This window comes from Anomaloglossus baeobatrachus, chromosome 1, assembly GCF_048569485.1.
Source record: "Anomaloglossus baeobatrachus isolate aAnoBae1 chromosome 1, aAnoBae1.hap1, whole genome shotgun sequence".
Taxonomy (NCBI): domain Eukaryota; kingdom Metazoa; phylum Chordata; class Amphibia; order Anura; family Aromobatidae; genus Anomaloglossus; species Anomaloglossus baeobatrachus.
The window spans coordinates 711251836-711273946 of NC_134353.1; the positions used below are offsets into that span (position 1 = coordinate 711251836).

The following is a 22111-nucleotide window of genomic DNA, read 5'->3' on the forward strand; positions in this document are numbered from 1 at the left end:
TTTCTTTGCAGATTTTGTAGTTGGCAGCATATCAATTGTTTCTGCATTTATTTCCTGCAATTCTATAATCCCCTGCAATGCTTTATCACTTATCACTATAGTGGATTATAGCTCTACAGTTCGCCTCACACACTATGCATATGGCATGGTGTGTGAGGCTCTCCAAGGCTCAGCAACCCGGGGTCATCATGCTGATAACCCAGGCTTACTATGGCAGCGATCGGGTCCCTGTGATCTCATTCCAGTGACCTGATCACCAGGAACAGGTAAGAGATCCCTCTCCCTGCTTTCTGAATGCTGTGATCGCACTGATCGCAGCAGTCAGAGTAGTTAAACTGCCGGAGTCGGGTTCCGGGTGTAACATTTGCCAGTGACCCAGCGGCGATCGTGGGGTACAGCATCTGAACCTCCGCGGTCGCCATGATTAAAAAATGTACAAAAGAGCATGGAAAAAGCATGTGAAAAAATGTGCAAATGCAATAAAAATGTACGTTTTTTCAGCTGCTTTTTTCCTACCAAAACAACCGATGTGCAGATTTTCTGCACATTAAAACGCAACGTGGGCACATAGCCTTAAGTTTTCCAGTTTCAGAAATCCCCTCTCCGCTGGCTTCTTTACTCAGTCACGGCAAGTCCAGAGATGATCTCTGCAGCTGGTGTGTGTAAGGGCTCGTGCACACAACGAGTATCTGGAGACGTTTTTAAGTTAAAACCAGGAGTGGAACAATCAGAGGAAAAGTATAATAGACACACGGCACCACTTCTGTATTTATTACACATTCCTGCTTTTGGCTTCCAAATACTGAGATAAAAAAACTCATCAATAACTCAATGTGTGCACAGAGCCTGATTGTCTGCAGCGCTGACGTCCGAGGGGGCAGGTTCAGGCATCAATTATTACCGTAATCCCATTTATAAAAAGGTTTTTAATTTTTGCAAGTGACAACCCCTCGATCATTGGAGCAGGGGTCCTCACCCAATAATGCTCAGTGCATCACATTATCTGGCATTTTTACATTTTAACTCTACTAAATATTTTTTAGCAAACAGTTTATATGTGATCAAAAAAAAAATTTTGTTTGGATCTTCTGCTTTATTTTATGCAAATAATTATTAGTATATGTACTTTTGCTGATAATATTAATAATAATGATTAGTATAAATATCATACATTAGAGCAGCATGGTGGGGCGCAGAGACCCCGGAGCTGGCTGACAAGTGCAGCTGCTCAGCCCGATGTCAGCACGTTCTGAGCCAGCAGAGGGCGCTCCACAGTAACTACACGGCCGAGTCTCCAGACATCCTGCACTGCTCGTGACGTCACTAACGTGCGACATCCCATGCTGTGTCCCCACGTGATCAGCGCTGTGTTTTGCTGGAATCACCGGAGACCGTCGTTCGGGATGTCGCTCTTTGTCATAAACAGGTGCTCGTATCTAATATTCCTCCCGGTCTCGTCGCTAGAACATGGAGATTAGACAGGAAAGCGCCAATAGATGATTGACTTACAGAAAACTGTTCTGCGGCAGCTTCACCAGCTGAGAATAGTATGATCGCTGTTATATGGAGGGCTCCTGTGTGATCTCTATCTATACAAGGCATCCTCATAATGACAATTACGGCTTACAGCGAGGGCTGCCTGTACCTGGCCTGTCTGCGTCACGTTTTAGCTAATTGATTTTCTGGACACATTTCATGGGATCTTTATGTGTATTTAGAAGTTCATACTAGTGATGAGTGAGCACTACCATGCTCAGGTGCTTGTAACAGGTATGAGTGAGCACTACCATGCTCAGGTGCTTGTAACAAGTATGAGTGAGCACTACCAAGCTCAGGTGCTTGTAACAAGTATGAGTGAGCACTACCAAGCTCAGGTGCTTGTAACAAGTATGAGTGAGCACTACCATGCTCAGGTGCTTGTAACAAGTATGAGTGAGCACTACCATGCTCAGGTGCTTGTAACAGGTATGAGTGAGCACTACCATGCTCAGGTGCTTGTAACAGGTATGAGTGAGCACTACCATGCTCAGGTGCTTGTAACAAGTATGAGTGAGCACTACCAAGCTCAGGTGCTTGTAACAAGTATGAGTGAGCACTACCAAGCTCAGGTGCTTGTAACAAGTATGAGTGAGCACTACCATGCTCAGGTGCTTGTAACAAGTATGAGTGAGCACTACCATGCTCAGGTGCTTGTAACAGGTATGAGTGAGCACTACCATGCTCAGGTGCTTGTAACAGGTATGAGTGAGCACTACCATGCTCAGGTGCTTGTAACAGGTATGAGTGAGCACTACCATGCTCAGGTGCTTGTAACAGGTATGAGTGAGCACTACCATGCTCAGGTGCTTGTAACAGGTATGAGTGAGCACTACCATGCTCAGGTGCTTGTAACAGGTATGAGGTGAGCACTACCATGCTCAGGTGCTTGTAACAAGTAGTGATAAACAAGCACTGCCATGCTCATAATGAGTAGTAACAAGCAGGCATTACCATGCTCGGGTGCTCGTAACGTGTAATGATCAGTGAGCACTACCATGCTCGGGTGCTCGTAACAAGTATGAGTGAGCACTACCATGCTCGGGTGCTCGTAACAAGTATGAGTGAGCACTATCATGCTCGGGTGCTCGTAATAAGTAGTGATAAGCAAGCACTGCCATGCGTTGTATGCTCATAATGAGTAGTGATGAGCAGGTATTACCATGCTTGGATGCTCGTAACGAGTAGTTATGAGTGAGCACTACCATGCTCGTAACGAGTAGTTATGAGTGAGCACTACCATGCTCGTAACGAGTAGTTATGAGTGAGCACTACCATGCTCGTAACGAGTAGTTATGAGTGAGGGCTACTGTGCTCGTAACAAATAGTGATGAGCGAGCTCCACCATGCTCTGGTGGTCGTAACGAATAGTGATGAGCGAGCTCCACCATGCTCTGGTGCTCGTTACGAGTAATGATGAGCAAGCTCCACCATGCTCTGGTGCTCGTAACGAGTAATCATGAGCGACCTCCACCATGCTCTGGTGCTCGTAATGAGTAGGGATGAGCGAGCTCCACCATGCTCTGGTGCTCGTAACGAGTAATGATGAGCGACCTCCACCATGCTCTGGTGCTCGTAACGAGTAGGGATGAGCGAGCTCCACCATGCTCTGGTGCTTGTAACGAGTAATGATGAGCAAGCTCCACCATGCTCTGGTGCTCGTAACGAGTAATGATGAGCGACCTCCACCATGCTCTGGTGCTCGTAACGAGTAATGATGAGCAAGCTCCACCATGCTCTGGTGCTCGTAACGAGTAATCATGAGCGACCTCCACCATGCTCTGGTGCTCGTAACGAGTAGGGATGAGCGAGCTCCACCATGCTCTGGTGCTTGTAACGAGTAATGATGAGCAAGCTCCACCATGCTCTGGTGCTCGTAACGAGTAATGATGAGCGACCTCCACCATGCTCTGGTGCTCGTAACGAATAGTGATGAGCGAGCTCCACCATGCTCTGGTGCTCGTTACGAGTAATGATGAGCAAGCTCCACCATGCTCTGGTGCTCGTAACGAGTTATGATGAGCGACCTCCACCATGCTCTGGTGCTCGTAACGAATAGTGATGAGCGAGCTCCACCATGCTCTGGTGCTCGTAACGAATAGTGATGAGCGAGCTCCACCATGCTCTGGTGCTCGTAACGAATAGTGATGAGCGAGCTCCACCATGCTCTGGTGCTCGTAACGAATAGTGATGAGCGAGCTCCACCATGCTCTGGTGCTCGTAACGAATAGTGATGAGCGAGCTCCACCATGCTCTGGTGCTCGTTACGAGTAATGATGAGCGAGCTCCACCATGCTCTGGTGCTCGTAACGAGTAATGATGAGCGACCTCCACCATGCTCTGGTGCTCGTAACGAGTAGTGATGAGTGAACACTAACATGCTCCCTGTTGTGGGGTGTGAGTTGTATGCTATAGTCAGCATGTGCAAATAATGAGGCAGGCGCATCTTCTGTGCCTCTGCTATAACTGTGGCCATATTTCCCCAGATGTATATTTAAATGTATAGTTGTCTCACAGTTACAGACAAAGCTCGATGCTCTCTATATATTATGTAACCACTATCGTTTTGCTTGATAGGTATCTTGGTGATGAGGTAGATTCAACTGAAGATAGGGCCAAAGCTTTACTAAAGAAGCTACATCAGCAAGCCAAGGATCGACAGTCACAACTAAAATGTAAGGAGAAAAATGTGAAGGCAATTTCTAAGTCCTCCAGTGAAGAGGTGGTACCGGAAGCACAAGTGTCTGAGAAACAGAAGAAACCTAAGAAACGGAAGAAAACTCTCGATGATGAGTCACCTACTGAGGTGGAAAATCCATGTCTTGATGTTCAACCAGAGGATGTAGGAAATGTGAAGGCAAAGAAACCTCGCAAGCAAAGTATCAATCATGAGGAACAAAAAAAGAGAAAGGGTCTCAATGCACAAGATGAAAAAAAGAAACATAAGAAGAAAGTCAGTAAAGGTGAGGCAAGAATGAGAACTGAAGCCATAATGAGTGAAGATGGAAAGACTGATCTCAAAAAGGAGCCGAAACAAGGAGGTGAGAACTCTGACAAAGAAGTGGGGGACGTCATGGAAGATACAAAGAAAGATGATGCCGAATTAGAGGGGAGCGCAGCAAAAAGTGACAATGCTGAGCTGGAGCAGAAGACTGGAGGGAGAAAAGACTTTCTACTACTTGGAGGCTTTAAGGCCAAACCAGTTCAGAAGGTAAGACCATTTGGCTTGAAAGCTATAAACCTTAAGGCCAGAATCACACTTGCTAGTGCCTCGCGTGAGTCACTCATGGTAGAACCCGGCTTGGCCGCACACTCCCCTGACAGGAGCGGGTCGGTTGCATATATCTCTATGCAGCTCAGACGCTCCTGTATGCATAGCGTGCGCACATGCCGGGTTCTACCATGAGAGACTCGCGCGGGAAACACGCGAGGCACTAGCAAGTGTGATTCTTGCCTAAATGTAAAAGTGACACCACAAATGCTCTCTTTTGTAGGTGCTGCCGGTTCTACCACAGTGGCTAGCAAAGCCTAATCTGGTTCAGAAGGACATTAGGCAGAACCTTATCTCCATCCATGATATCCCATGCTTGGCCCCAAGAATGCTAAAGAGACTGGAAACCAACAAAGTGAAATCTTTCTTTCCAGGTAGTTATACTGATTTACAGTTTTTACTTAGTGCTGTTTAATATGATTTGTGGAGATCCATTCAACAGTGGGGTTGGGGAAACATATCCTTTCTTTGTCGCTCCATTGGGAGACCCAGACAATTGGGTGTATAGCTTCTGCCTCCGGAGGCCACACAAAGTATTACACTTAAAAGTGTAAACCCCTCCCCTCTGCCTATACACCCCCCCGTGCATCACGGGCTCCTCAGTTTTTATACTTTGTGTTGAAGGAGGCACACATGCACAAGCTCCACAATTTAGTCAGCAGCAGCTGCTGACTTTATCGGATGGAAGAAAAGAGGGCCCATAACAGGGCTCCCGGCATGCTCCCTTCTCACCCCACTCTGGTCGGCGGTGCTGTTAAGGTTGAGGTACCCATTGCGGGTACAAAGGCTGGAGCCACATGCTGTTTTCCTTCCCCATCCCTTAGGGGCTCTGGGTGAAGTGGGATCCTAATCGGTCGCCAGACACTGGGACCGTGCTCCCTCCGCAGCCCCTGGGGGAATCTGCTGGACAGGAGACCGGGTATCGTCAGGGACAGGCCCTGCTCCTCTGAGGTACTCTGTGTCCCCTTGGGGACGGCGCATAGAGCGCCTGTGTAATGGACGCTGCAGCAGCTGCTGGGTGTGTTTGTGCGCCGGGACTACCGCGCTGACCGCGCTTGTTTGCCGGCCGCGCTTATAACTTTAGTCCCCGGCTTTTGCGGCTTAGTACCGCATACTCCCGCCCCCGGGCCTGCCAGTCAGGGGTAAGGGCGGGACGCTGCACTGGACGTCAGCGCTGAGGGCTGGAGCATACTTAGTATCCTCCTCCCCCCTCACTGAGCACCGTGGGGCACCAGATTCCCGCACTTTCTGAGGCACGCCCATGGCTCCCTCCTCCTCTGAGAACGTTGGCAGCCATTATTATCATCACTGCTGCCGGTGGAGAACTTCAGAGACGAGCTCCACAGCTCTGGGAGGCCCAGGCAGGGAATCTGGTGGTCACACAACCGCTGAGGGCGGTCGGTAAGCCGCACCTGTTACTAGGTGCTGGCCCCCCTGGGTGCCGAAGTGTATATTTATATGCTTATATTGTATACATTTGCTCTGTACGGCCGCACTATTGCTTTTGGCTATATACCCTCACTGATTGCTCTAGAGGAGACAACAGCATGTCGTCCGCAAAAAGCAAGGGTGCCAAGGCACAGGCTTATTTTGCATCCTGTATCTCATGTGCGGCTATGCTACCTGCAGGTTCCACCTACCCTCATTGTGTGCAATGCTCGGCCCCGGTGACACTCACTCAGCAGGAGCCTCAGCCACTGGTGGGACCCTCTGCCCAGTTGGAACCACCTGCTGCCACTGTCCAGGTGACAGGGACAGAGTTTGCAGTATTTGCTGACAAACTTTCTGAGTCTATGGATAGATGGTCTGCTAAGATACTAGAAGCTTTGCAGTCCAGACCGGTAACACAGGCCCCGGGCACTGTTGAATCATTGCCCCCAGGCCCCCCTCGGTTGGAGCAGCAAAGTGCTCCTGGGGCGAATCATAGGTCCCACGGTGAGGACTCCGACACGGACCGCAGTCCCAGACCGGCTAAGCGGGCTCGCTGGGAGATTCTCTCGACTTCATCACACTGCTCAGGGTCTCAGCATGAGGACTCTCTAGAGGATGAAGCGGATGTTGCAGATCAGGGCTCTGATCCTGACACTGCTCTCAACCTTGATACACCTGAGGGGGACACCATAGTAAACGACCTTATAGCGTCCATCAATCAGGTGTTAGAACTTTCTCCTCCAGCTCCTCCGATTGAGGAGTCAGTTTCTCAGCAGGAGAAATTCCGCTTTAGGTTTCCCAAACGTACACGGAGTGCGTTTCTTGATCACTCCGACTTCAGAGATACAGTCCAGAAACACCGAGCTTTTCCGGATAAGCGCTTTACTAAGCGCCTTAATGACACACGTTACCCCTTCCCCCCTGACGTAGTCAAGGGTTGGGCTCAGTGTCCCAAGGTGGATCCTCCAGTCTCTAGACTGGCGGCTAGATCCATAGTTGCAGTGGCAGATGGTGCATCACTCAAGGATGCCACTGACAGGCAGATAGAGCTCTTGATGAAATCCATCTATGAAGCTATAGGCGCGTCCTTTGCTCCGGCATTCGCAGCCGTCTGGGCACTCCAAGCTATCTCAGCTTGTCAGTCTGAGATTAATGCAGTCACACGTGCCTCTACTCCGCAGGTTGTGTCCTTAACCTCTCAGGCGTCGGCGTTTGCGTCCTACGCCATGAATGCTGTCCTGGACTCTGCGAGCCGTACGGCGGTAGCATCCGCCAATTCAGTGGCAGTACGCAGGGCCATGTGGCTACGTGAATGGAAGGCAGACTCTGCTTCCAAAAAGTTCTTAACCGGTTTGCCATTTTCTGGCGACCGCCTGTTTGGCGAGCGCTTGGATGAAATCATTAAACAATCCAAGGGAAAGGACTCGTCATTACCCCAGTCCAAACCAAACAGACCTCAACAACGGAAGGTACAATCAAGGTTTCGGTCCTTTCGGCCCTCAGCCAGGTCTCAATTCTCCTCGTCCAACAGGCCACAGAAGGGCCAGCGGAACTCTGATTCATGGCGCTCTAAGTCACGTCCTAAAAAGACCGCCGGAGGAACCGCTCCCAAAGCGGCCTCCTCATGACTTTCGGCCTCTCCAAACCGCATCCTCGGTCGGTGGCAGGCTCTCCCGCTTTTGCGACGCCTGGTTGCCACATGTCCAAGACCGATGGGTGAGAGACATTCTGTCTCACGGTTACAGGATAGAGTTCAGCTCTCGTCCTCCGACTCGTTTCTTCAGAACATCTCCGCCCCCCGAGCGAGCCGATGCTCTTCTTCAGGCGGTGAGCACTCTGAAGGCAGAAGGAGTGGTGATCCCTGTTCCCCTTCAGCAATGGGGTCACGGTTTTTACTCCAACTTGTTTGTGGTGCCAAAAAAGGACGGATCTTTCCGTCCCGTTCTGGACCTCAAACTGCTCAACAGACACGTGAAAACCAGGCGGTTCCGGATGGAATCTCTCCGCTCCGTCATCGCCTCGATGTCCCAAGGAGACTTCCTAGCATCAATCGACATCAGGGATGCTTATCTCCACGTGCCGATTGCACCAGAGCATCAGCGCTTCCTGCGTTTCGCCATTGGGGACAAACATCTTCAGTTCGTGGCACTGCCTTTCGGCCTGGCGACAGCCCCACGGGTCTTCACCAAGGTCATGGCAACAGTGGTAGCAGTCCTACACTCTCAGGGACACTCGGTGATCCCTTACTTAGACGATCTTCTTGTCAAGGTCCCCTCTCGGGTGGCATGCCAACACAGCCTGAACATTGCTCTGGAGACTCTCCAGAGATTCGGGTGGATCATCAATTTCCCAAAGTCAAAATTGACACCGACCCAATCGCTGACATATCTCGGGATGGAGTTTCATACTCTCTCAGCGATAGTGAAACTTCCGCTGGACAAACAGCGTTCACTACGGACAGGGGTGCAATCTCTCCTTCGAGCCCAGTCGCACCCCTTGAGGCGCCTCATGCACTTCCTAGGGAAGATGGTGGCAGCAATGGAGGCAGTTCCATTTGCGCAGTTTCATCTGCGTCCACTTCAATGGGACATTCTCCGCAAATGGGACAGGAAGTCGACGTCCCTCGACAGGAACGTCTCCCTTTCTCGGGCGACCAAGGCCTCCCTTCAGTGGTGGCTTCTTCCCACTTCCTTGTCGAAGGGGAAATCATTCCTGCCCCCATCCTGGGCTGTGGTCACGACGGACGCGAGTCTGTCAGGGTGGGGAGCGGTCTTCCTCCACCACAGGGCTCAGGGTACCTGGACTCAGCCAGAGTCCTCCCTTCAGATCAATGTTCTGGAGATAAGGGCAGTGTATCTAGCCCTAAAGGCGTTCCAGCCGTGGCTGGAAGGCAGGCAGATCCGAATTCAGTCGGACAACGCCACGGCGGTGGCATACATCAACCACCAAGGCGGCACACGCAGTCGGCAAGCCTTCCAGGAAGTTCGACGGATTCTGCTGTGGGTGGAAGCCACAGCCTCCACCATCTCCGCAGTTCACATCCCGGGCGTAGAAAACTGGGAAGCAGACTTTCTCAGTCGTCAGGGCATGGACGCAGGGGAATGGTCTCTTCACCCGGACGTGTTTCAAGAGATCTGTTGCCGCTGGGGGAAGCCGGACGTCGACCTAATGGCGTCCCGGCACAACAACAAGGTCCCGGCATTCATGGCACGGTCTCAAGATCACAGAGCTCTGGCGGCAGACGCATTAGTTCAGGATTGGTCGCAGTTTCGACTGCCTTATGTATTTCCTCCTCTGGCACTGCTGCCCAGAGTGTTACGCAAGCTCAGGTCTGACTGCCGCCGCGCCATCCTCATCACCCCAGACTGGCCGAGGAGGTCGTGGTACCCGGATCTGTGGCATCTCACGGTGGGTCAACCGTGGGCACTACCAGACCGACCAGACTTGCTGTCTCAAGGGCCATTTTTCCATCTGAATTCTGCGGCCCTCAACCTGACTGTGTGGCCATTGAGTCCTGGATCCTAGCGTCTTCAGGGTTATCTCAAGAGGTCATTGCCACTATGAGACAGGCCAGGAAACCAACGTCCGCCAAGATCTACCACAGGACGTGGAGGATCTTCTTATCCTGGTGCTCTGATCAGGGTTTTACTCCCTGGCCATTTGCCTTACCCACTTTTCTGTCCTTCCTTCAATCCGGAATGGGAAAGGGTTTGTCTCTCGGCTCTCTTAAGGGACAAGTCTCGGCGCTCTCTGTGTTTTTTCAAAAGCGTCTAGCCAGGCTTCCGCAGGTACGCACGTTCCTGCAGGGGGTTTGCCACATAGTCCCTCCTTACAAGCGTCCGCTAGAACCCTGGGATCTGAACAGGGTGCTAACGGCTCTTCAGAAACCACCTTTCGAGCCAATGAGGGATATTTCTCTTTCACGCCTTTCGCAGAAGGTGGTCTTCCTAGTGGCAGTCACATCACTTCGGAGAGTGTCTGAGCTAGCTGCACTGTCATGCAAAGCCCCCTTCCTGGTGTTTCACCAGGACAAGGTGGTTCTGCGTCCGGTTCCGGAATTTCTCCCTAAGGTGGTATCCCCTTTTCATCTCAATCAGGATATCTCCTTACCTTCTTTTTGCCCTCATCCAGTTCACCAATGTGAAAAGTATTTGCACTTGTTAGATCTAGTGAGAGCACTCCGGCTCTACATTTCTCGCACGGCGCCCCTGCGCCGCTCGGATGCGCTCTTTGTCCTTGTCGCTGGCCAGCGTAAAGGGTCGCAGGCTTCCAAGTCAACCTTGGCTCGATGGATCAAGGAACCAATTCTTGAAGCCTATCATTCTTCTGGGCTTCCGGTTCCTTCAGGGCTGAAAGCCCATTCTACCAGAGCCGTGGGTGCGTCCTGGGCTTTGCGGCACCAGGCTACGGCTCAGCAGGTGTGTCAGGCGGCTACCTGGTCGAGTCTGCACACTTTCACGAAACACTATCAGGTGCATACCTATTCTTCGGCAGATGCCAGCCTAGGTAGGCGAGTCCTTCAGGCGGCGGTTGCCCACCTGTAGGAAGGGGCCGTTTTACGGCTCTTTTAACGAGGTATTCTTTTACCCACCCAGGGACTGCTTTTGGACGTCCCAATTGTCTGGGTCTCCCAATGGAGCGACAAAGAAGAAGGGAATTTTGTTTACTTACCGTAAATTCCTTTTCTTCTAGCTCCTATTGGGAGACCCAGCACCCGCCCCTGTTCCCTTCGGGCTGTTGTTCTTTTGTGTACACATGTTGTTCATGTTGAATTGTTCTTGGTTCATGGTTTTCAGTTCTCCGAACATCCTTCGGATTGAATTTACCTTAGACCAATTTATAAGTTTCCTCCTTCCTGCTTTTGCACCAAAACTGAGGAGCCCGTGATGCACGGGGGGGTGTATAGGCAGAGGGGAGGGGTTTACACTTTTAAGTGTAATACTTTGTGTGGCCTCCGGAGGCAGAAGCTATACACCCAATTGTCTGGGTCTCCCAATAGGAGCTAGAAGAAAAGGAATTTACGGTAAGTAAACAAAATTCCCTTCTTATGTGAGTAAAGGAGTTTTTCCGTCTTTTAATAATCGTCCGCTTTCATTCTACGTGACTGCAGATTTCTGAATCCTTACAGTGTGTGCACCGCACACTGTCAGAATCCTACTTAGTTGTCATGTGACCACAAGTATGCAAGTTGCATCCTTCTAGCCACATTCCCATTAGACATGCTCGGCCTCTCTCATTTCATGTGTATTGTGCGAAGCGCAGCACTTCTAGCCAGCACATGACCGCATATGTGCAATTGGCATACTTAGGCTATGTGCGCACTAGAAAATGGACTTTTCCTAAGAAAAATCTGCACCCTCTGGCAGAATACCGCACCTGCGTTTTTGCCGCAGGTTGGTCCCTGCGGTTTTTTACCATTATCTATGGCAAAAAACGCAGGTACCTGCAGAAAAGTGACATGCACATTAATTCCGCAGCGGAAATTCCACGGGTACATTTTTTTTTTTATACCCAGAGGTTTTGCTAAGGAATGACTGCAGAAATGTTGGACACATTTTCTGCAGCAAATCCGCAGCGTGCCACATATTAGAAACAAAATTCTCATAACTGAGCTAACCATATGATCACCTGGCTAGCCTTGGTATGGCTAGACCGGTGAGTGCACCACTCAAAATGCATTTCAAAAACAAGAGGAAAAGAGTACTATGCGCAAAATACAATAGAACTTTATTGAAAAATCACGACACAGACATAGATAAAATATGTGTAATAAAATCAATCACAATAAATGGAGAAAGGAGGGGGAACTGAGGCCATGTAGTTAGGAAAAATGGCTTCCAAGGATATGTATTATGCAAAAAATAACAAAATGATGAATATGTGTATCAAGTCATAAACAAAGTTCATTCTGGGCAAGGGTTATATAGGCACATATGTCATATAGAGCTCAAGGAAGCCGTAATTACCTAAAGTGCGAGTGCGAATAAAGTGCAGTGAAGGAACGTTCCTAGGCCATCAGAGACCCCCCTCAGGTAGGATCAGGGGACCACCAACGCGCGTTTCGCTACGGATTGCATGCTTCTTCAGGGAGGGAGATCCTTAGCGTGCGCACATAGCCTCAAAGGGGTTTTCCAACTGACAAAATTATTTTAAAGTTGATTTTAATCAATAGATCTTGGAATAATAATATTTTCCACATTTGGATATGTTTAAAAAAATGTTCCTGTTCTGAAATCTTATATATGTGTCCCTGCTGTGTAATGGCCGTGTCTGACCGTACAGAGACGTAGTCTGATTATACCACCTCTCCTGGTCAGGGGAAGAAGTCAAAAAGTATACAGACAGGACAGTATGTGACAGGACAGCTGTTTCTTTGTGTGAGGTAAAACATTTCCCTGTCAGTTTTTAAATAAATGTTTTACTTCAAAAAAATAATTATTTGCTATCTTGTGCTTTATACTCTTTTGAGCCTTCGCCGGTCCTGGAGATGTGGTATGATCAGACCATGTTCCTGTACGGTCAGACACAGCCATTACACAGTACATAGCAGGGACACATATATAAGATTATTGCAGCACAGGAATGTTTTTTTTAAACGCATTTAATTGTAGAAATGATAATTATTCCAAGACCTATTGATTCAAATTAATTTTGTTCAGGGAAAACCCCTTTAAGTTATGTGACCATCTGCTTTCGCCAGCAACACCGGAGAATCCTGACAGCATGCGGTGTACAAGCTGTAGAGTCAGAAGACTGCAGACTTTCACTAGAAAACCAGAAACCCTTTAAAAGCAGTAGAAATTACCTTTCTTTTTCAGATGAGCCATTCATTTAAAGTGTATTTGTCACTAGATTTTACAGTATAAACTGCATACAATATTAAATAGATCAGTTAGACCTGAGGAGGCCGGTATTTCATGCTGGGAAAATCTCTGTTAGATTGGCTGTGTAATCCTGATTTTAAAATTGGTCCAGCTCATTTTAATATCGGGCAGGAAAATTTTCCTAAAAGATTATAAAGCCATATTGACATGGATTTTGAAAGTCTGTACACCCGCCTTCTCCAGTCTAAGAGATTTGTTTGAAGAGGTTTTTCTTTATCGTTCCTTTGGGAGACCCATACCATGGGTGTTTAGCTTCTGCCTCCGGAGGACACACAAAGTACTACACTTAAAAGTGTAGCTCCTCCCTCTGAGCTTATACACCCCCTGGTAGCCAGTCCTAGCCAGTTTATTGCTTTGTGTCAGGAGGCATACATCCACACATGCATTCTCATCTGATTTGTTTGACTTTTGGAAAGAGTTTGAAGAAAAGCGGGTCCATGTCTGGACTCCCGGCATGTCCCTTCTCACCCCACTGTGTCGGCGGTGTTGTTAAGGTTGATTTACAAGGCTGCAGCCTTACATGCCGCGCTCCTTCACCATCCCTTCTGGGCTCTGACTTGAAGTGGGAGCCAGCACGGTCTCCATGCCTGGCAGGAGTCCGGTCTCCATCCACAGCCCCTTGAGGATTCTGTTGGACCGGAGCACTCATCCCCAGGGACATGGCCCTGCGTCTAAGCAGCTAAGTACCTGAGACGTTTATGCTGGGGGTCCCGGTTCTTTATTGTAAGGGGAGAGTATTCTGTATGTGATTGTTTTAACTTTTCCGGCGGTTTCTCTAGCTTTTGCCTGAGAACCGCGCCGATGGTGCCTGCTTGTCGGCCTCGCCGCTTAAATTTAGGCCCCGGCTTCGACGGAGGCCTGGTTTCGTTTTCCTGCCCTCGCATGTCACTCATGCAGAGGGACAGGTTCGGCTCCTCCCGGCGGCCGTTCTACACAGGGGAGGGACACTCCCCACTGCTGGGGCGTCCCTCCTTCCCTGCAGGTCTCTATAGCCCTCCAGTTCCCGCTCTTTTATAGGAACGCCCCCTAGTCATTTCTCAGGCAGAGTTCACTCTGCTCTGGGACATCCTGCATTCTGCATCTCTGCTGAGGTGCTGCGACTGGGGGACCGGGCTTCGGGATCTGGAGGGCACACAACACCGCGCTCAGCGGTCTGGTAAGCCACAGCCGGTCTCCGGTTGTGGACCTCTGTATACCAGCAGCATGTCTCACACAAGGAGCAAGGCCCAGTGGTCTCTCAGGCTGCTGCTGCACCTGTGATTGAACCCCCGGCCTGGGTAGAGTCCTTTTCTAGGTCCATATCCCAGTCATTTGCTGAGTCCATGGGACTTTTGTCCAGGACTTTGATGAATATGCATCAGCCCCCCTCACAGGGTGCCTCTAATACTCTTGACAGAGGACTCCTATCCTCTGACCTCCGTCCATCGGAGCTCACTGAGGATTTATCATCTGATCCCAGTCCCTGTCCTTCTAAGAGAAGGTGCAGGGTTTCCTCCCCCTCCCCATCCCACGGCTCTGTCTCAAGAGCTGACTCTCAAGATGAGGAGGATGCTCTCACTGGGGGCTCGGAGGCTATGTATCCCATCGATTTCTCTGAGGGTGACTCAGATCTTAGTGATTTGATTGCTTCTATTAATTCTGTGCTGGATCTCAATCCGCCAGTGTCAGAGGAGCAACTCTCTTTGGCAGAAAAACATCAGTTTACCTCGCCTAAGAGAGTGAAGAGTGTGTTCTTTAACCACTCCAGTTTTCAGACCGCTGTGACCAAACCCAGGGCCTGCCCTGACAAACGCTTTCCAAAGCGTGGTTCTGATGACCGGTTTCCATTTCCACCTGAGGTGGTCAAGGAGTGGTCTCACTCCCCAAAGGTAGACCCTCCGGTGTCTAGGCTATCAGCCCGGACCGTTGTGTCGGTGGCTGACGGCACCTCACTTAAGGATTCCACTGACCGTCAGATTGACCTTCTGGCCAAATCTGTGTATGAAGCTGCGGGGGCTGCGTTTTCCCCGTCTTTTGCAGCAGTGTGGGCTCTCAAAGCCATCTCTGCTTCTCTAGAGGAGATGCATTCCCTCACCAAGGAATCTATGCCTGAGATGGTTACCTTAACTACTCAGGCTTCAGCTTTTTCATCCTATGCCATGTCTGCCATGCTAGAGGCTGCTCACCGCACTGCGGTGGCTTCAGCTAATTCTCTTGTTATCCGCAGGATTTTGTGGCTTCGAGAGTGGAAGGCAGATGCTTCTTCCAAGAAGTTTCTTGCTGGGCTCCCTTTTGCTGGTTCACGGCTGTTTTGTGAACAGCTGGATGAAATCATTAAAGAAGCTACTGGCGGGAAGAGTACTTCCATGCCACAAACCAAGACCAGGAAACCCGCCCAGGGTAGGAATCAATCGAGGTTTCGTTCCTCCAACTGGTCATCCTCTAAGCCTTCCGCCTCATCCGCTAACTCAGCCAAGGATCAGAAATCCAACTGGCACCCAAAAGCGCGTCCGCAGGAGACCGCAGGAGGTTCTGCCACTAAGGCAGCTTCCTCATGACTCTCGGCCCGCTCCAGCCACGTCCTTAGTCGGTGGCAGGCTCTCCCACTTTGGCGACGCTTGGTTAAAGCAAGTCTCCGATCAGTGGGTGAGAGACATCATATCTCACGGCTACAGGATAGAATTCTCTTCCAGCCCTCCAAACAGATTTTTTTCTCTCAACTCCCCCCTGCTCCAAGGCCGCCGCCTTCTCGCAGGCCGTGGCGTCCTTGCAGGCAAACGGAGTGATTGTCCCAGTTCCCGCTCAGGAACGGTTCAGAGGTTTTTACTCAAATCTATTCCTAGTTCCAAAAAAGGACGGTACCTTCCGGCCCATCCTGGATCTCAAGCTTCTCAACAAGCATGTCCGGGTGCGGCATTTTCGCATGGAGTCTCTGCGATCAGTCATTGCCTCTATGACCCAAGAGGAGCTCCTGGCGTCCATCGACATCAGAGATGCCTATCTACATGTGCCAATCGCAGTGTCACATCAGCGTTGGTTACGTTTTGCGATAGGAGAGGATCATTTCCAATTCGTGGCTCTCCCCTTCGGGTTAGCCACGGCCCCTCGGGTATTCACCAAGGTCATGGCGGCAGTGATTGCGGTCCTGCACCTCCAGGGGTTAGCAGTGCTTCCTTATCTGGACGACCTTCTGGTCAAGGGTACATCCAGCGCAGACTGTCAGCGGAGTGTTTCGCTCACTCTCGCCACCCTAGCCCAATTCGGGTGGCTTGTCAATCTTCCCAAATCCACTCTGACTCCGACCCAGAGTCTCACGTACCTAGGGATGCAGTTCGAGACTTTGCCGGCACTTGTGAAGTTGCCCTTAATCAAACAGCAGTCTCTCCGGCTAGCGGTGTGCTCTCTCCTGAGGCCCCGCCGTTATACCCTCAGGCGCCTGATGCAGGTGCTGGGTCAAATGGTGGCCTCCATGGAGGCGGTTCCCTTTGCCCAGTTCCATCTGCGTCCTCTGCAGCTGGACATTCTCCGCTGTTGGGACAAGCGGCCTTCCTCCTTACAGAGGTTAGTGGCTCTGTCGCCACGGACCAGGAGCTCTCTTCAGTGGTGGCTTCGACCCCTCTCCCTGTCCCAAGGGCGCTCCTTCCTGACTCCGTCTTGGGTGATTCTCACCACGGATGCCAGCCTTTCCGGCTGGGGAGCGGTACATCTCCACCACTCCGTCCGAGTCAGCCCTTTCAATCAATGTGCTGGAAACCAGAGCTGTGCTTCTAGCTCTCCTAGCCTTTCACCACCTGTTGGCGGGCAGGCACATTCGAGTCCAGTCAGACAACGCGACAGCGGTTGCCTACATCAATCACCAAGGCGGGACACACAGCCGCCTGGCAATGTTGGAGGTCCAACGCATTCTTCAATGGGCGGAGGACTCCAAGTCCACCATATCCGCAGTCCACATCCCTGGCGTAGAAAACTGGGAGGCAGATTATCTCAGCCGTCAATCCGTGGACGGTGGGAGTGGTCCCTGCACCCGGCAGTGTTTCAGTCAATCTGCCGCAAGTGGGGCACTCCGGACGTGGACCTAATGGCATCCCATCACAACAACAAGGTTCCGGTTTACGTGGCTCGCTCCCACGATCCTCAGGCCTTCGCCGCGGACGCTCTGGTTCAAGACTGGTCCCAGTTTCGTCTGTCCTACGTGTTTCCCCCTCTAGCTCTCTTGCCCAGAGTCCTGCGCAGGATCAGAATGGAGGGCCGTTGAGTCATCCTCATTGCACCGGACTGGCCCAGGCGAGCTTGGTATCCGGACCTGCTCCAACTGTCCATGGAGATGCCGTGGCATCTTCCGGACCGTCCAGACCTGCTCTCGCAAGGTCCGTTTTTTCGCCCGAATTCTGGAGCACTCAAATTGACGGCGTGGCTCTTGAGTCCTGGATTTTGACGGCTTCTGGTATTCCTCCTGAAGTCATCTCCACTATGACTCGGGCCCGTAAGTCTTCCTCCGTCAAGATCTATCACAGGACTTGGAAAATTTTCCTGTCCTGGTGTCGCTCTTCCGGCCATTCTCCTTGGCCATTCTCGTTGCCGACCCTTCTGTCTTTTTTACAGTCTGGTCTGCAGCTAGGACTGTCCCTCAACTCTCTCAAGGGACAAGTCTCAGTTCTATCAGTGCTGTTCCAGCGGCGTCTCGCCCGGCTGGCTCAGGTCCGCACCTTCATGCAAGGTGCGTTTCACATCATTCCGTCTTATCGGCGGCCCTTGGATCCCTGGGACCTTAACTTGGTCCTCACGGTATTGCAGAAACCCCCTTTCGAGCCCCTTAGGGAGGTTTCTTTGTATCGTCTTTCTCAAAAGGTGGCCTTTCTAGTTGCCATAACTTCTCTCAGGAGAGTCTCTGATTTGGCTGCGCTCTCCTCGGAGTCACCTTTTTTGGTTTTTCACCAAGACAAGGTAGTTCTCCGTCCGACCCCGGACTTTCTTCCTAAGGTGGTCTCCCCCTTCCACCTTAACCAGGATATTTCCTTGCCTTCCTTCTGTCCGGCCCCTGTTCATCGCTTTGAGAAAGCGCTGCATACTCTAGATCTGGTGCGTGCTCTCCGGATTTATGTGTCTCGCACCGCTGCGCTTAGGCGGTGCACCTCTCTTTTTGTGCTAACCACAGGGCGGCGCAAGGGTCTCTCTGCTTCTAAGCCGACCTTGGCCCGTTGGATTAGATCGACCATTTCGGACGCCTACCAGAGTACTCAGGTGCCTCCCCCGCCGGGGATCAAAGCACACTCGACCAGAGCTGTCGGTGCCTCTTGGGCTTTTAGGCACCAGGCTACGTCTCAACAAGTCTGTCAGGCTGCCACTTGGACTAGCCTGCATACCTTTTCGAAGCACTACCAAGTGCATGCTCATGCTTCGGCAGATGCGAGCTTGGGCAGACGCATCCTTCAGGCGGCTGTCGCCCACTTGTGAAGTTAGGCTCCGCCTACTTCTTAGTTTTTCTGTTTATTCCCACCCAGGGACAGCTTTGGAACGTCCCATGGTATGGGTCTCCCAAAGGAACGATAAAGAAAAAAAGAGAATTTTGTTACTTACCGTAAATTCTTTTTCTTATAGTTCCGTATTGGGAGACCCAGACCATGGGTGTTTAGCTTCTGCCTCCGGAGGACACACAAAGTACTACACTTAAAAGTGTAGCTCCTCCCTCTGAGCTTATACACCCCCTGGTAGCCAGTCCTAGCCAGTTTAGTGCAAAAGCTGAAGGAGAATAGCCACCCAAAAGTAGAACCGAGTAAGAACCGGAACAACCGGAGACTCTGTCCACGACAACAGCCGGTGATAACACGCGGAACAAGAAACTGCCAACAGGCAACAGGGAGGGTGCTGGGTCTCCCAATACGGAACTATAAGAAAAAGAATTTACGGTAAGTAACAAAATTCTCTTTTTTTTTTTTTTTTTTTTTTTTTTTTGTGAAATCTGCTCATAGATTAAAGCACTAGCAGTATTGGAGATAATGTAGACATTACGAGAGCAGACATTTTTTTCCTGAGCATATTTCCCCAACGCTATTGAGAAAGCGTCCACCCAACTCCAGTGTCCCTTCATCCGTTTTGTCCTGTTTATTTCCGCACTCTTTCAGTTCAAGCTGAAGTCATCCCGGCTATTCTGGATGGCTGTGCCCACGGATTTCTTGTGGGCAGAGGGGGATATCGCCCAAATGACATCTGTGTTTCTGCACCTACTGGAAGTGGGAAAACCTTGGCATTTGTCATACCAATAGTACAGGTCAGTGTGGAAAATTAATATGTGGTTTCATGAATTAACCCCTTCCCGCTGCAGCCAGTTTTCATTTTTGTGATTTAAGTTTTTTGCTCCCCTGCTTCTTTTTCCACAGGAGCCTTTGGGTTTTGTTTTTGTTGTTTTTGCTTAATGAATTCTAATTTTAAAGAAGACCATAAGGAAAAAATGTGTGGTGAAAATTACAAAAAATATTCCTGCAAAAGTCAGCGTGTGGCAGAAATGACCTAACACCATGATTCTCCAGATCGGTCTGATTATAGTGATACCAAAAAAAAAAAAAAATAGTTTTTCTTATTTTCTGACACCCATAAATTTTTGCATCAGCCAAGCTGTGTGAGGGCTTGTTTGTAGCCAGGCATTTACCATACAGGTTTAACCATTTTTAATTTTGATAGATTGGACTTCTACAGACACTACAATGCCAAATATGTTGCTGTGTGAGAGTTTCAGGAAAGTTTTATATATATATATATATATATATATATATATATATATATATATATATATATATATATATATACACATACAGCATATGGTTGTCCAAAAGTAGGTGGACAGTATGTGTAATAGGGTTATCAAACCTGGTGTAAAGTGAAACTATATATATATATATATATATATATATATATATATATATATATATATATATATATATATATATAATATATATATTGCTATATTACAGTTTTTAGACAAGAACATTGTAACCTATGAAGCCTTTTGCTGAGCTTCACAAAAGTACCAGCATATTAGGCCCACTACTGCCATGACAACCCATCCACAACCCCCGATTATATCGCAGGAGGCAATGGAAGAACCACATTAAAGGAGTTATCAGCAGTGACCTGAACGTTGCTGCATCTGTCGAATATGGTGCAGGCTCAGCTGTTGAGCCCTTGCCACACACGCTCACCCATTTTGCGCTTACATGTTCTACAGACGTTTAATAGGGATTATGCATTCTCATAAAAGCGCCACCTGTACGCGTGCCATATACTGGCAAATAAACAGAGAAACACCCCCCCCATGTTCAGATCTATGCATGCGCCTTTGTGGACAACCGCTCTGGTGGACCCAGCTTTATTTAGTCCTCTATTTGTCCTGTCTGGCAACATCGGGCAGCTCGTGGCAATAACTAATTGCTAGAGGCTAGAGACGTCCGCTTCTGAGCAAAATGATCGCTATTGTGCCTTAACCCCATTAATAATCTAATCATTTAAGTCTCACTTTTTGCCCATAGGCTTTGACAGAACGTGTTGTATGTCAAGTTCGAGCACTAGTAGTGTTGCCAACCAAGGAACTGGCACAGCAGGTACTTAATAAGGCCATGATCTGTCTTCTCATTTATTACTAGCATTTCTCTGCATTACGTATTCTTTATTTTTTCACTTCTCTCATCAGGTCTGCAAGGTGTTTAATGTCTATGCAGATGGTACGGGTCTCAAGGTTGTCCTCATCGCTGGACATAAATCTTTTTCTAAAGAGCAGGAGACTCTTGTCACTAAAAAGTAAGGGATTTTTTTGTATATACATACCATATTTTTCGGACCATAAGACGCACTTTTTTCCCCCCAAATGTTGGGGTAAAGTGGGGGGTGCATCTAATGGTCTCAATATAGGGCTGCGGCCGGGAATGAGGGTGCTGCGGTGGAGCGGGTCATCGGTGGCACGAGCAGGCTGCAGCAGCGCCTGCTGTGACCACGTGGGCCCGCTCATTATATATGCACGCCCATCATCCCACCCATCATCTCTCAGCGCTGAAGCCGGCTCTGACAGGTGGGCGGGGTGATGGGCGGGGGATGTGCGCATAATTAACAGCCGGCTGTGATCACCCCTGGCAACTACAGCCTGGAGTGATCATGTGCGGCTGTATTCACTGCTCCCCGCGCATAATCATCAGCGCGGGGCGCAGTGAATCAGTATAACTCACCGTTCCCCTGCAGCTTCGCGATCTCCTCCTGTCTGTGCCGGTCAGCTGATCTGTGTAGAGCTCGGTGAGCACAGCGGTGACATCATCCCTGTGCGCGCCGCTAGTCACGCAGGTCAGCAGGCAGACAGGAGGACGAGCGATGCTGCAGGGAAGAGACCGGTGACGGCTCCACACAGATCAGCGGCGCTGCTACCGCCACAGACAGGGGGAGGAGCGAGGTTGCATGGAGCGAGGAAAGGTGAGTATAAACGTGTAATTATTTTTTTTTTGTGTAATACAGGATACATGCCATATAGCAGGATGGATGGGGGTATATAGCAGGATGGATGAGGGTATATAGCAGGATGGATGGCGGTATATAGCAGGATGGATGGCGGTATATAGCAGGATGGATGGCGGTATATAGCAGGATGGATGGGAGCATATAGCAGGATGGATAGGGGTATATAGCAGGATGCATGGCGGTATATAGCAGGATGGATGGGAGTATATAGCAGGATGGATGGGGATATATAGCAGGCTGGATGGGAGTATATAGCAGGATGGATGGGGCTATATAGCAGGGTGGATGGTATATAGCAGGATGGATGGGGGTATATAGCAGGATGGATGGCGGTATATAGGATGGATGGGAGTATATAGCAGGATGGATGGGGATATATAGCAGGCTGGATGGGGGTATATAGCAGGCTGGATGGGGGTATATAGCAGGATGGATGGGGGTATATAGCAGGATGGATGGGGGTATATAGCAGGATGGATGGGGGTATATAGCAGGATGGATGGGGGTATATAGC

At 49.8% G+C, this 22111-nt stretch overlaps 1 protein-coding gene across 1 annotated transcript in view; it reads left to right on the top strand.

Moving 5' to 3' along the window:
* Window positions 1–1350: 1350 nt before the first annotated feature.
* Window positions 1351–22111, top strand: part of DDX51 (DEAD-box helicase 51) — a 78868-nt gene continuing 58107 nt past the window's right edge. The window contains exons 1-6 of the mRNA XM_075321578.1: window positions 1351–1426; window positions 4114–4747; window positions 5031–5181; window positions 19224–19369; window positions 20625–20696; window positions 20786–20892. Coding sequence (XP_075177693.1) covers window positions 1404–1426; window positions 4114–4747; window positions 5031–5181; window positions 19224–19369; window positions 20625–20696; window positions 20786–20892 — 1133 coding nt within the window. The 5' untranslated portion in view covers window positions 1351–1403. The remainder of the gene's footprint in view (window positions 1427–4113; window positions 4748–5030; window positions 5182–19223; window positions 19370–20624; window positions 20697–20785; window positions 20893–22111) is intronic.